Below are 13,126 nucleotides of genomic sequence, written 5' to 3' on the forward strand. Positions count from 1 at the left end.
CCCCGCTGGGGTCTGCATTCACGTCATTCTCGCGTTGCCAATGAGAAAAAAAGTGCATGCAGAGAGGTTAAGATGCTCAACTCCACGTGATTACTGTGATTCCCCTATTTGGCCCTGTTTTCTTACAGCCTCCTGGACTATTTCCCACAAAACTTAGCAGCAGCTAGTTCCAGGTGAGAGCAGAGGGCTTTGTTTTCAACAAGACTTGAATTTGTGTTCGCGCAAAGCAGGGTAGAGGAGGGTTGCGAGAGGCTCTAGGAGAGAGGAGGTGGGTCTCCAACCTGGACAGAGGGCGCCCCCTCGTGGTCACCGAGGAGAAGAACCGCCCCGCGCTTCATTTTCTCCCGGAAAAGAAAGGGGAAGTGGCGGTGGGGTGGTCAAATTAATCCCGAGTAGGGGTAAAGTGCGCACCGCCCCCGGCACTCTGGCGTCGGTGTCCTGGGATTCCTGGCTCGGGGTTGGGTTATCAGCCCAGGTCTTCCGCCCGCCCCCGCTCTGGGTCTCTGGGCAGTCCCTGCGGCGCTAAGGTAGAGTTTTTAAGGCTGTAGCGCTGTCGCCTGAGACAGGAAGAATTTGGTCATCTGAGTCTGGCACTTTCCTGTCCCAGACAGGGGGACGAGGTCGGTCTGAACCCCAGCTCTATGACCGCGGGCTGACTACCTCTCGCTGAGGCTTCCCCAGCTATGAAGTGGGGACGATGACACCTACACCACCGGAGCCAAGAGTGCCAGGGACCCCTGACTGGCATCCAGGCAGTCTCCTGGCGCTCGGACAGAGCAGGGCGTTCCCAGAAGGCTGCCAGGTCCGCAGATGGCTTCCCACGAAGCCTGGGAAACCTCTCGCCCTTGGCGTGCTAGGAGATGAGTGGGGGTGGAGGGACACCCTTTACCTTTAACGTCTTGATTTGTACAGAAAACATATACTGGCGTATCACAATACTGAAAGTAAATTAGAATTTCGGCCCATGGTTTCCAATACTTTAATTGAAATAGTCTTTTGTTATTCTCGGCTAAAAACAATTGCTTTATCCTTTCTTAAGTTTCATGGGATAATTTGACCCCTAGCAAATTGCAATCCTTCTGTTAAGGATTTTTTCTTTTTTTAATCTGGATATGTTCTACATAGATTGAGGAAATACATGTGCACAGCTAATTTAAGGTGATTTTATGTGTTTAATCCACAGCTGTATTTCAAACGGTCAAGTGGCGACAGTTTCTTGTCCACTGATGTGTGCCAGGGTGCCAGTCACTGGGGCAAAGACATGAATCAGACAGGGGTGGGGAGGGGTGGCTGAAAGTGTGACTGGACCATAGACAGTCCTGGCCTTGGAGAGTGAGACCAGGTGTGGTATTTGGGCAAGGTTTCCCTGGGTCACCTACACAGCTGGGCTCTGTTGTGGCCTGGAGGAAACTGGAGGCCATGTGGGGGCCTGGTCCTCTCGTTTTATCTCAACTTCCAGGACAGAGGCCCTCCCCCTGCAACCTCATAGATTGCAAGGTCAGGATAAAAGAGGGGATGAGAGGAAGAGAATCTATGGAAAAGATCAGGGGAAGATTAGCCAAATGCCACTTTATTACCCTAATTTTCTGACCAAATTTGAGTCTTTGATGTATGTGGCTCCCCTCCAATCTTTACACATGTTTGTGCCCTTCTTGGAAGGCAAATAGGAGGGCCTTTTAGTCCTGTTCATTCTAACCATATCTTAGACTGGACACGTGGGCCTTTTCCTTTTTGTCATCCATACCCCTTTAGAAAAGTTTAGGCATACTCTGAACACATCAGCATGTCTTCAGAGGTCATCAGTTATCAGATTCTACAGTGAGCTGTAGATGGAAGGGAATTCCACAGTGAGTGGTTGTGGAGACAGAAAGAGAACAGGAGAGGGGCTCTGCCTTCCCTGTCATGCAATCACATGGTGATGGGAATGGAACCAAGGGAGAAACAGTCCCCTCACCCCAACGTCCTTCTTAAGGTTCTCCCTCTATCATAAGCTCCAAGTACTGCTTCTTTCCCAGAGTCCAACTCCCGAATAAAGGAAGAGTGCAATTGGCCGATAAATACTATACATGGGAAGACGGCCCACCTCATTAGCAACCAACAAATCCAATTAAGATGCCAATGAGATAATAAGCAATTTGACAATTTTATTTTTTATTTTTTAATTGTTTTATTATTTATTTTTAATCAATCAAACAATTAATTATTTTTGGAGACAGTCTCATTTTGTTGCCCTGGGTAGAGTGCCATGATGTCATCGCTCAAAGCAACCTCCAACTCCTGGGCTCAAGCTACCCTTCTACCTCAGCTTCCCGAGTACCTGGGACTGTAGGCACCTGCCACAACACCTGGCTAGTTTTTCTGTTTGTAGAGACAGGGTCTCACTTTGTTCAGGCTGGTTTCAAACTCCTGAGTTCAGGCAATCCTACCTGGGACTGTAGGCACCTGCCACAACACCTGGCTAGTTTTTCTGTTTGTAGAGACAGGGTCTCACTTTGCTCAGGCTGGTTTCAAACTCCTGAGTTCAGGCAACCTAGCCACCTCAGCCTTCCAGAGTGCTAACATTACAGGTTTGAGCCACCGCTCCTGGCCCTAATTTCTCTGTTTTAGTAGATGGGGTCTTAACTCTTGTTCGGGCTGGTCTTGAACTCCTGAGCTCAAGCAGTCCACCTACCTTGGCCTCCTAGAATGCTAGGATTATAGGCATGAGCCACCACACCCTGCCTAGTTTGACAATTTTATGTTTTAAAATTTTTTTGAGACAGAGTCTCACTTTGTCACCCTTGATAGAGTGCCATCATATCATAGCTCACAGCAATCTCAAACTTTTGGACTCAAGTAATTCTCTTGCCTTTGCCTGTAGCTGGCATCCACCACAGTGCCTGGCTATTTTTAGAGATGAGGTCTTGTTCTGGCTCAGGCTGGTCTTGAACCTGTGAGCTCAGGCAATCCACCTGCCTCAGCCTCCCAGACTGCTAGGATTACAGGCATGAGTCACTGCGCCTGGCCTTAGTTTGACAATATTAAATGTGTATAATCCATCAAATCTGATTCTATGAATGTATTCTAAGAAAATAGAGGAATGGCTGGCGCCTGTGGCTCAAGGAGTAGGGCGCCGGTCCCATATGCTGGAGGTGGCGGGTTCAAACCCAGCCCCGGCCAAAAAGAAAATAGAGGAATAAATGTGTCAAGATAAGAATGAGTATTTTTTGGAATCACTGATTATAATAGATGTCCGTCAGCATGGGATTGGTTAAGAAATTACAGAGCATATCTTATCTAGGCTGGACCATCATATACATTAAGAAGCTGGTAGCCTCATGATTTCCTTGGTGTTTCACTAATACCCTGGTGGTCCTGGCCTCATCTCAACCCCTAGCACCCTTTACTCTCATGGCTAAATCCTGGATATCCCTTGGGGTTGAGAATGACTCAGAGTGGCATATCAAGAAAGGCTGGGGAGATCACTGAACCAGCAGCTCCCCAACAGGGGTCATGTGCTTCCTCAGGTCTATCCAGAAAAACAGCCTTCTGTGGATCCTGGCTCTTTTGGATGACCAAAGATGGTGTAGTACCTGCTTTCACTGGGTCTGGCTGAATACCTGAATATCCAGGCAGTGAGATAAAAAACAAAACACTTCGGCCCAGCTGTGTATAAGGACAGGAAATCCCAACACCTGGGTCTTGTGATAGATGCTGTTGTTTGGGAATCCAGTGCCCATTCTCCCTTTGGCAGCAATGCCAGTTTTCCTTTAGGCAGAAAGGAAAACTGTTTTCCACTGTTTCACATTTCAGCCCTTGTGGTCTAGGTAAGGGTAGCTCCTTGGTTCCAGGGGTAGCTATTTCAGAGTCAATACCTAGGACTTCTGCTGGCATTTCCAAGAAGAGTCCTCTTCCTCCCCAGCATGTAAAGATGGGGCTACCTATGCCTCTGTGGAGGGTTTAGGTGCATAAGTATGGCCAGGGTATGTGGAGCCACAAGGGAAAGTGCAGGAATTCTGTATTAGCAGCAGATGAGCTCAGGCCAGGCCAGACAAGGAAAAAAAAAGGGATCTTTTGCCCTGGAAGGAGAGGCATGTCTGGCTGGGTGCAGTGGTTCACACCTGCATCTAGCACTCTGGGAGGCTGAGATAGGTGGATTGTTTGAGCTCACGGGGTCGAGTACAGCCTGAACAAGAACAAGACCCCATCTGTAAAAATAGCCAGGTGTTATGGCAGGCACCGATAGCCTCAGCTACTCGGGAGGCTGAAGTAAGAGAATCAGTTGAGCCCAAGAGTTTGAGGTTGCTGTGAGCTGTGATGCCACAGCACTCTACCAAGGGTGACAAAGTGAGACTCCATGTCAAAACAAACAAACAAAAAAAGGAAGTCAGTAGTCTGACCTTTTTTGAAGTTTACACTCGATCCAGGGTGGAGAAATGTATTTTGTACATAGGGATAATATGAGAAGCAGAAAAAGCCCTTAGGAAGCTGTTGAGGAGGAGGCCGTGTTCTAGATGACGGAGGGGGCAGTGGAGAGAAACAAAGTGGTACGGTTTGGGTGCACAATTACAAGGCAAGGGGCGGAAGGAGCATGGAGAAAAACTATAGCTTTGGCTACTCCACTTCTTGGAACCTCAGCTTCCTTTCTTAAAGGATATAATGCCCACTTCATGGGGGTAAGGTTGACAAATGTAATGGTTGAGAGTATTGTTTTTAGTAAGATCTGGATTTGAATCTCAGGACTGGCAGGTCCAGTTGTATGACCTTCTGTCAGTTAATGACAGACTGTAGCATGTATGGAGCACTTGTTATGTGTCAACCATTAGAATTTTCCCCAGAGTAGGGTACTTAACTCTTATTCCAGCTTAGAGGTGAGGGAAAAGGCTTTAATCCGAGGACCTAGGTCAGGAGGATTTCTCTAACTGCCACATTATCCGAATTTTTCTGCACCTAAAACTAGGATAAAAATAATACTGACACTTCCCTGCGTGGTTGGGAGGATATAAAAAGGGACCTGGCACATAGCAGGTGCTTATTAAATTATTATTATTAATATTAATATTATTACATTCTTTGTGTTTTCCCGAGTTTTTGCATGGAGTAGGCATCGTGTGGACAAATTTTTTGGATACAAAAAAATCCCTTAGATGGGGGAAAAAACTGCTGCTGCCATAGTCTCAGCATTGGCCCGGGGCAGGGGCCAAGACTGGAGGGTCAGGCTGAAGGGGCGGGGCCAGGACGCAAGAACTGAGGATAGGAGCGGGGCTAGATGAAAGGGGCGGGGCGAGGGCTGGCGACGCATGCTCGGTGCGGTCCGCTCCACTGCCGCCACCACCGCCCACTCGGAGCTGGCTAGCGGCGGGAGGCCGGGGCGCAGAGTAGGGCCGGGCTGGGCGAGTGCACGGCCATGGCCCCGTGGCTGCAGCTCTGCTCTGTCTTCTTCACGGTCAACGCCTGCCTCAACGGCTCGCAGCTGGCTGTGGCTGCCGGCGGCTCCGGCCGCACGCGGGTTGCCGACACCTGTGGCTGGAGGGTAAGTCGAGGACGGCGGGTTTCTCGCGGTCCCCTAACTCGCCGGGGGCCGGCGGGACGCGCGGTAAGGCAGGGGCGCAGCGCGCACAGGTGCCTGCGGGCGGTCGAACCCGCGCCGCCCTGTCTGCTCTCCACGGAGTCGGCTGCGGGACTGGGGTCCCCGCAGTTCGTCCCGCCCCAACCTCCCTCCCTCCTCCCGGGGCTCGCGTCCGGCGGCCCCGGCTGGCCTGAAAGGCTCTGCCCGACCCCCGGCTTTGTGTTGCTAATGAGGAGCGGCGGCCGGCTGGGGTCCCATTCTGCGGGCCGGCCGGAGGGGGCGGCGGGGCTCGGGGAGGGCGCCCCACCCTTTGTTCCCGGCCAGGGACCTCCTTCGCCCCAGGGCTGCGCGTCTCAGGCTGGGATCCCCCGAGCTGTCCGCACCGGGGACGCCTTGGAGCGGGACTCCACTGCTCCGGTCCACTTCTCGGGCGGCCAGAGAGGGGGCCTGGGACGCTGGGGAGGGATGCGCTTCCCTCTCGTGGGCGCTTTGTTCCTTCTCGGCCGGGGCCGTCACCTCACCCTCATCCCACCTCTGCCTTCTAGAGAAACTCCTTCTCCGTTCAGCCTTTCGTTTCGTGTATGGTCTCACGGATGATACCCGCCTCCCTGGCCCCTTGAGATGCCAGATACTTTTTCGCCAAAGGGTGGCGTCAGTTTGTCACCTGGGTCAGGTGCGGGAGAGGAGACTGGAGAGTTGCTGAGACTTCCGCGTGTACTCGGAGCCCTCTGCCTGGAACCGAGGGCTCCGTCGACACTGGGCGATGTGCGCTGCGACGTTGCCTCCCCCTCCTGCGGTCCCTACTTGTTCTACTGGGCTCAGGCGGGCCTAGGACTCAGATATTCCGTCTGTCTGCCCTGTGCCTTCCACCGAGGCCAGGATGGCCTGGCGTCTGGGCATTCATGGCCTTAAGCCTTGTGGAGAGAAAGTAGGCTTTGCACTTGGGCGTCAGGGACATGACCTTGGCTCTGCTGCTAGTTAACCATGAGCCTCTGTTTCTTCATTTAGAGAAATTTACTGCTGGGATGAGGGATGGGTATAAGGTAGTTGGCCTAGGCTATCATTGGCTCACCTCTTCTGGGAAGTTCAAACAGCCTCTGCACGGTGAAGACCTAAGACTGGACAGCCCCTTAGGTGCACAGGCTGGTTGCTGCAGCTCGCTTGCCCCATATTCAGAGAAAACAAGGGGCTGGAAACCAGGTTTGAGCAGGAAGCTGGGATGTCTTTATACCCAACAGCTACACCTCCCACCATACCTTAGGCTGTATCACTCCTTCCTATTTGAGTAAAGCATCACACTTTCTAACTCTTTTCCATTTTAGTAAAACATCACTACTCTGTTTTATTTTCAAAACTTTTAATAGATACCAGGTTTTCTCAAGGCTGTCGTATGTTGGCTAATGGATCCTGCTAAAATTTTGGATCTAGACTGATGTTGGCTTTTGAATAAGTAACAGCATCACAGGCATTTTATTCTAAGTTTTCACGTGAGAATTCAGCATATGTTTATCAGTCTAATTTGAGGTTTATTTGCAGTTGCCAAGGTGGCTTCATATGCCAGTGCACAAAACTTAATGAAGTTTTAATGCTGCGCGTATGGTTCTTGTCTGAAGGGGCCAAGCTGATTATTTTGTTCTTCCTACCTGAGGGAATGTGTTCTCCTTCCACACACCAGCACCCCCACAAAGTTAATCGTGGCCCTGTCCCAGTCACACACATGTTGGCCTTTTCCGTACCAGAACCCCTAGTTGGGGGTGACTGTCTTAACAGCTTCTGCTTCGGCCCCACCCGTCTTTTCTGTAGTCATGTTCTTCCCCTTCCTGGATGAGTCTAGGGGCCTCTGGGCCATGTCTCAGATTCCTTGTTCTTCTCAACTTGACACATGGCTCCTTCTCTCCTGGATTTGCCTCTTGGTGCATAGAATGAACCCTTCTTACCCACCCATTCCAGATTTCACCCCTCCTGCCATGCTCCCTAACTCCTAATGCTTTTTATGCTTCTAAGCCATGCTTTTCCTTCCTCCTGGGATGCCTTTTCCTCCCCTGAGAATCCCCTTACCACTCAGCTCAGGTGATGCCTCCTCAGGGAAGCCCTCCCTGACTGCCATGTCCCTTGCTTTGCCGCCTTATGCAGGTTCTTGTCCTTTGGTTCTCACCAGACTGCCGTGTCAATATTTGTTCACTCTATATTTTCAGTCTAGTTTGTTTAGACAGGCACTGAATTTCATCTTTCAGAGCCCAAAGCCCTATAACTCTTGGCTGAACCTGATTAGATTTGGCTGCTTTCCTGCTAAATCCAGTCTTAAGTGATAGATTTTTCAGAAGTTGGGGGGAGGAGGCCAGGTGTGGTGGCTCACACTTGTAATCCTAGCATTCTGGGAGGCTGAGGCAGCTGGATTACTTGAGCTCAGGAGTTCAAGACCACCAGCCTGAGTAAGAGTGAGACCCTATCTCTTAAAAAAAAAAAAAAAAAAGGCTCAGCCCCTGTAGCTCAGTGGTTAGGGTGCCAGCCACATACACTGGGGCTAGCAGGTTTGAACTTGACCAGGGCCTGTTAAACAACAATGACAGCTACAACAACAAAAAGCCAGATGTTGTGGCTATTTTTAGTAGCCCAGCTACTTGGGAGGCTGAGGCAAGAGAATTGCTTAAAAAGCCCAAGAGTTTGAGGTTGCTGTGAGCTGTGACGCCACAGCACTCTACCAAGGGCAACAAAGTGAGACTGTTTGCAAAAAAAAAAAAAGTAGGGGAGACATCAGAGTACCAAGCTCCAGTCTTTTCTGTTTTTTTTAAGACAGAGACTCACTCTGTCACTTTAGGTACAGTGCCATGGCATCATGGCTGGCAGCAACCTCAAACTCCTGGGTTCAAGCAATCCTCTTCCCTCAGCCTCCCAAGTAGCTGGGACTACAGGCGCCCGTCCCAGTGCCTAGCTAGTTTTTCTATTTTTTGTAGAGACAGGTCTTGCTCTTTTTTTTTTTTTTTTTTTTTGTAGAGACAAGAGTCTCACTTTCTGGCCCTCGGTAGAGTGCCGTGGACTCACACAGCTCACAGCAACCTCCAACTCCTGGGCTTAAGCGATTCTCTTGCCTCAGCCTCCCGAGCAGCTGGGACTACAGGCACCCGCCACAATGCAGGTCTTGCTCTTGCTCAGGGTGGTCTCGAATTCTTGAGCTCAGGTGATTTACCGGCTTTGGCCTCCCAGAGTGCTAGGATCATGGGCGTGAACCAAGGCGCCAGGCCCTCCAGTGTCTTCTTTGTCGCAGGCCTTTGCACATGCTATTCCTGCCTGTGTTTTTTCTCTTTCTGCCTTCTTGACTTCCCCTCTCAATTTCACCATCACTTCCTTTAGGAAGCCTCTGCTCACACCTCTCTGGTAACATCTCCCAGAAATTATAGTGTCAAGGGCCAGCCAGTAAATAGTAGTGACTAGGATATTTGAATCATGTCTGGTTACCTACCAGATAGTGGGTGCTCAGTCTGTAGATGTTGGCCTCAGCTCTGAGGTTGCTTACGGCCTAGTTGGGGTTATAGAAACAAATAAGAATCGGAATCAGTTATATGTGATGCAAACCAGAAAGAGCTCCCTGTGGCTCAGAACCTAAGAGGACAGTGGGGATGCAGGCAGCCTTAAAGGAGAGGCAGGTTTTGGGTGCATGAGAGGAGTTGAATGAATGACCCCTTTGATCTCTAGGGAGCATTTGTCCCAGGGACCCTTGCTCCTCTAGGAATGTGCATTTTCCCAGAATTTGCAAGGTGACTGCAGCTAGCCAACCCTCTGCCGCTTTGCTAACAGACCCTTTGGGGCTGCTCTCAGAGGAACCGTGAGCTGGCCTGGGCTTGGTTTTACGTGGTCAGGTTTCACAGCCTCTGCATTATTAGTGGGGCAATTAAGAAGCTGATACCATCTTGAACACAGCTCAGTGTTTTAGAAATGAGTTGTAGGCACACTTCCTCAACTACTTAAAAAATAATTCTCTTAGGGTCCTTGCCAGCTGAAGTTGCTCATTGAGTAATAAATACTGTTCTCCCAAAAAAGTAATAATCTGTAAAGCCTCCAGAGAGGCCAGCACCCTCATTTACAACTTGCTCTTAACTTTTGCTTCTCTATGATGGAATGATTGTGATAGGTAATATTAATTATATCAGTCAGTTGCACTGAGGTTTTCCCTCCTTTGCCTTGCTGGTTGAGAAGCCTATTCATGGAACAAAGAGTTAGGAATCTACTCCCACAGGTTTTTATTTAGTGCCTTTTCCTGCAGAGGGGGAGAAGGGGACATTTCTTGCCTCCTTACTTATTATTTTTTAAAATTTATTTATGTATTTTTGTTGTTGTTGCAGTTGTTTGATTATAGCAGGCTGGGACTGGATTTGAACCCAACAGCCTGGGTGTTTGTGGCCGGCGCCCTACCCACTAAGCTATGGGCGCCACCCGTTGCCTCCTTACTTAAATGGGGTACATCATCTCAGTTCTATTATCCCTGAAACACAATTCCTATTCCCTCTAAAAAAGGTTATTCCTTTGGAATGTGGGAAGCCAGGATGCTGGCATCGTCTTGACAATGAAGTTCAAGTTTCCCATTTAAGGCAAATACTTCATCTCAAAAGGTAGGAAAGAATAGGGTGGTACTTGGAATAAAAGAAGTTCCAGCTGGTTAAAATTTAGGTTCCTGATAAAAGTCCAATCCAAGAATTCTCTTTGGCTGTGGGCCCAGGCATGTTTATTTGATTCTGAATTGGATGCATTTTCATTCACTTGCAGCCCATGACTCCCAACCCGCATCTGGTCTGCCTGTCCATGTTGTTCGTGTTACTGATGCTCTCATGTCCCTTAAAGAATTCTTGGTTAAAGCTTACATAGCCCTGGATGGTACATTTTTCAGAGAGATGTTTGTATAAGAAGTGTGATGCTTGCTTTCAGCCTGTCTTGCCTAATTGGGAACCCCCTGGCTCACGGCCACCTTTCTTGAGCAGCCCTCCTTTCTATCCCTACCTCCACCCTGGGGCTCTTGCAGTGCCTGGGGCATTGTGCTCCTTATTAATTTGGGGATATAGCTCAATGACCAAGACCATGACTAAGACCTTGCCAAATTCTGCCTTTTGCACCTTTTCCTTCTGAGCAGGGTTTCTCAAAGTGATGTCCAGGGACTTCCAGTCTTGTTAAAAATGCAGATTCAAGGCTATTGGGGCCAGCCTGGGTCTGAGATGGTGCCCGGGAATTGGCGTTTTAACATGTTCCTTTGAGGATTCTGATGGTGTATTAAGGATAAGACCTTTTGTTTTAGGAGGTAGGGCTTCCATAATTAGAAGGGAGAGAGAAGACACATTGAGTTTGGCTTTAAATTATTTCCCTGGCCTTAGAGTCACTGTGGAGACTTTATCAGCGCCCTGACCAATGAAAGAGGTCAGGCTAACTGAGGGGTGCTAGGAGACAGTTGGGTGGGGCGCCCTGGTTTGGGTGGGTGCCTCTGCCCTGGAGCTGAAGAGGACGCTTGGATTGAAGGCACTTGACACTTACACTGGATTCCTTCCAGAACAGCTGGGTTTGTCTGGAAAACAGTCTCAGGAAGGAGTAGGGCAGGATCCAAATTAGATTCTCGGCAGACCTTGCAGATAGCTTCCCTACAAAGGAAAGAACTGCTAATGCTTTTTAAAGTCTTTATTTAAAGTTGAGTATTTTTCAGGCTTCATTTGGCCTAAAGTAGTGTGTTGGGTTTATTTTTCTTCCTTTCTTTCTGTCTCTCTCTTTTTTTTTAGAGACAGAGTCTTAATCGCCCTTGGTAGGGTGCTATGGTGTCACAGCTCACAGCAACCTCATACTCCTGGGCTTTGGCGATTCTCTTGCCTCAGCCTCCCCAGTAGCTGGGAGTACAGGCGCCTGCCACAATGCCCGGCTATTTTTTTTGTTGCAATTTGGCTGGGGTCAGGTTCGAACCCACTACCCCACCACCCTCCGTATATGGGGCTGGCACCCTACCCACTGAGCCATAGGTGCCGCCCTTTTTTTTTTTTAAAGCTTTCAAGTCCCTTTTCCTACTCTGTCTCTGAACTTTTCACATACAGTGCCCTAGCAGATGTTTAGTGCTGTTGGGGCCACCCCTTCAACAATTTTGTTGTCCTGTTTCATTCCCACTGCCTCTTGTACCTGTCTCTGATGGGTCGATTTTCAGGCTTCTGGAAACTTGGCCCGTCCCCACCCCTATCCCTATACTCACCCCATTTGTAAGAAAATCTAACAGGCTGTGGGGGGCACACTGTGGGAGCAGACTGCTCTCCTGCCACCCTGCCCTGGCGGCCAGATCTTTTCCATTTGGTGGCTCTCCCCAGATTGGAAGGGTCTCCTGCCCTCAGCAAGCCCAGAGGGTGTCTATGCTGGTGCCATAGGCGCCAGACTCACCCAGCCAGTGGGAGGCATTGTCCTTTTTCATTGTGTTTGTCTTGGCTGCCTGGATGTTCTGAATGGGCTTGACACACGATTAGGTGACTGATGGCCCCCACAAGACATTGTCTCCTCAGGGCCTAGGGCCTTTGAAGCTCTTCCCGGTGGGAAGTAAAGAGACTATTTGCTCTATTAAAAATGCCTTGGTATTTCCTCTGTTTAACCACAGGCCACTTCCCCTCTGCCACTCTAAACCCGGGGGGGCCACTGACTGATTGAAAAGACACAACTTCTCAAGTGATCACATCCTATTGAAACAGATAGTCTTACTGCAGATTAAAGCTAGGGCAAGTCTGGAAGAAACAAATCCAGATCGTCTTTGAGGTGGCTCCTTATCTTGCTCAAAATTTAGCCTATTGACATAATTCACGCTTGAAGTTCTGAATGAATAAATGAGTGCTTTTTTAAAGAAAAGCGATAAAAAAAATAAAAAGAAGAGATGCCTAAATTGTAAATTAAAATCAGTGGGTGTTGTATCTACACACAGCAGGTTAATTTCAGCAGTGGAATTTTTCATTGTGTGAGTTGGAAACTTTGGTGTCTGGGAGGGGAAGGATGTCTATTCATAGAAAAATTATACTTGTTTCTCTTCTTACAGATTCTGTTTGGTCTCATATGCTCAGAAGTCCAAGTAAGAAGTTTGCAATTTAAATAATACCAAGAATATCTCTGGGGAGACTCCCTCATCCCTTCCCAAACAATATCTTAAAAGAAGTTTTAATTAATACCACCAGGCAGGAAACTAAAAATCAAACAACTGAAAAAATTACCTATGAAACAAAAACTGAAAATGGAAACTCCATCTGAACAACACGAAGGAGCTTAAAAAATAATCGCTAATGTTACTTTCTAATAGTGGTTATTATTTTAACATTTGCAACTCCTTTGTTCAAAGTATACATGATAAAAATGGCTTCCCTTTTCTTTGGTTCCTGGTTTGGAAATGCTGGGGGAAGGTGGATGTAGCTAATTAAGGCTGCAACATTTAAAGAGGGGACTTAATAAATACCAGCTGTCCTCAGCAAATCACTGGGTGGATGACAAAATAAAGATGTGATGTGAACACACGTGTAATTCTCTTCTAAAACGGAAGTTGGCCCATAAATTTTCTGATTTAATAGTGTAAATGAAAACTACCCC

At 48.6% G+C, this 13,126-nt stretch overlaps 1 protein-coding gene across 2 annotated transcripts in view; it reads left to right on the forward strand.

The window, feature by feature from the left end:
• Positions 1-5,286: 5,286 nt before the first annotated feature.
• The window catches only part of IL17RD (interleukin 17 receptor D), an 81,452-nt gene continuing 73,612 nt past the window's right edge, over positions 5,287-13,126 (forward strand). The window contains exon 1 of one of the 2 annotated variants that reach the window (XM_053600341.1): positions 5,287-5,512. In XM_053600341.1, coding sequence (XP_053456316.1) covers positions 5,387-5,512 — 126 coding nt within the window. In that variant the 5' untranslated portion in view covers positions 5,287-5,386. The remainder of the gene's footprint in view (positions 5,513-13,126) is intronic. The other variant, XM_053600342.1, reaches the window with a different exon arrangement.

This window comes from Nycticebus coucang, chromosome 8, assembly GCF_027406575.1.
Source record: "Nycticebus coucang isolate mNycCou1 chromosome 8, mNycCou1.pri, whole genome shotgun sequence".
Taxonomy (NCBI): Eukaryota; Metazoa; Chordata; class Mammalia; order Primates; family Lorisidae; genus Nycticebus; species Nycticebus coucang.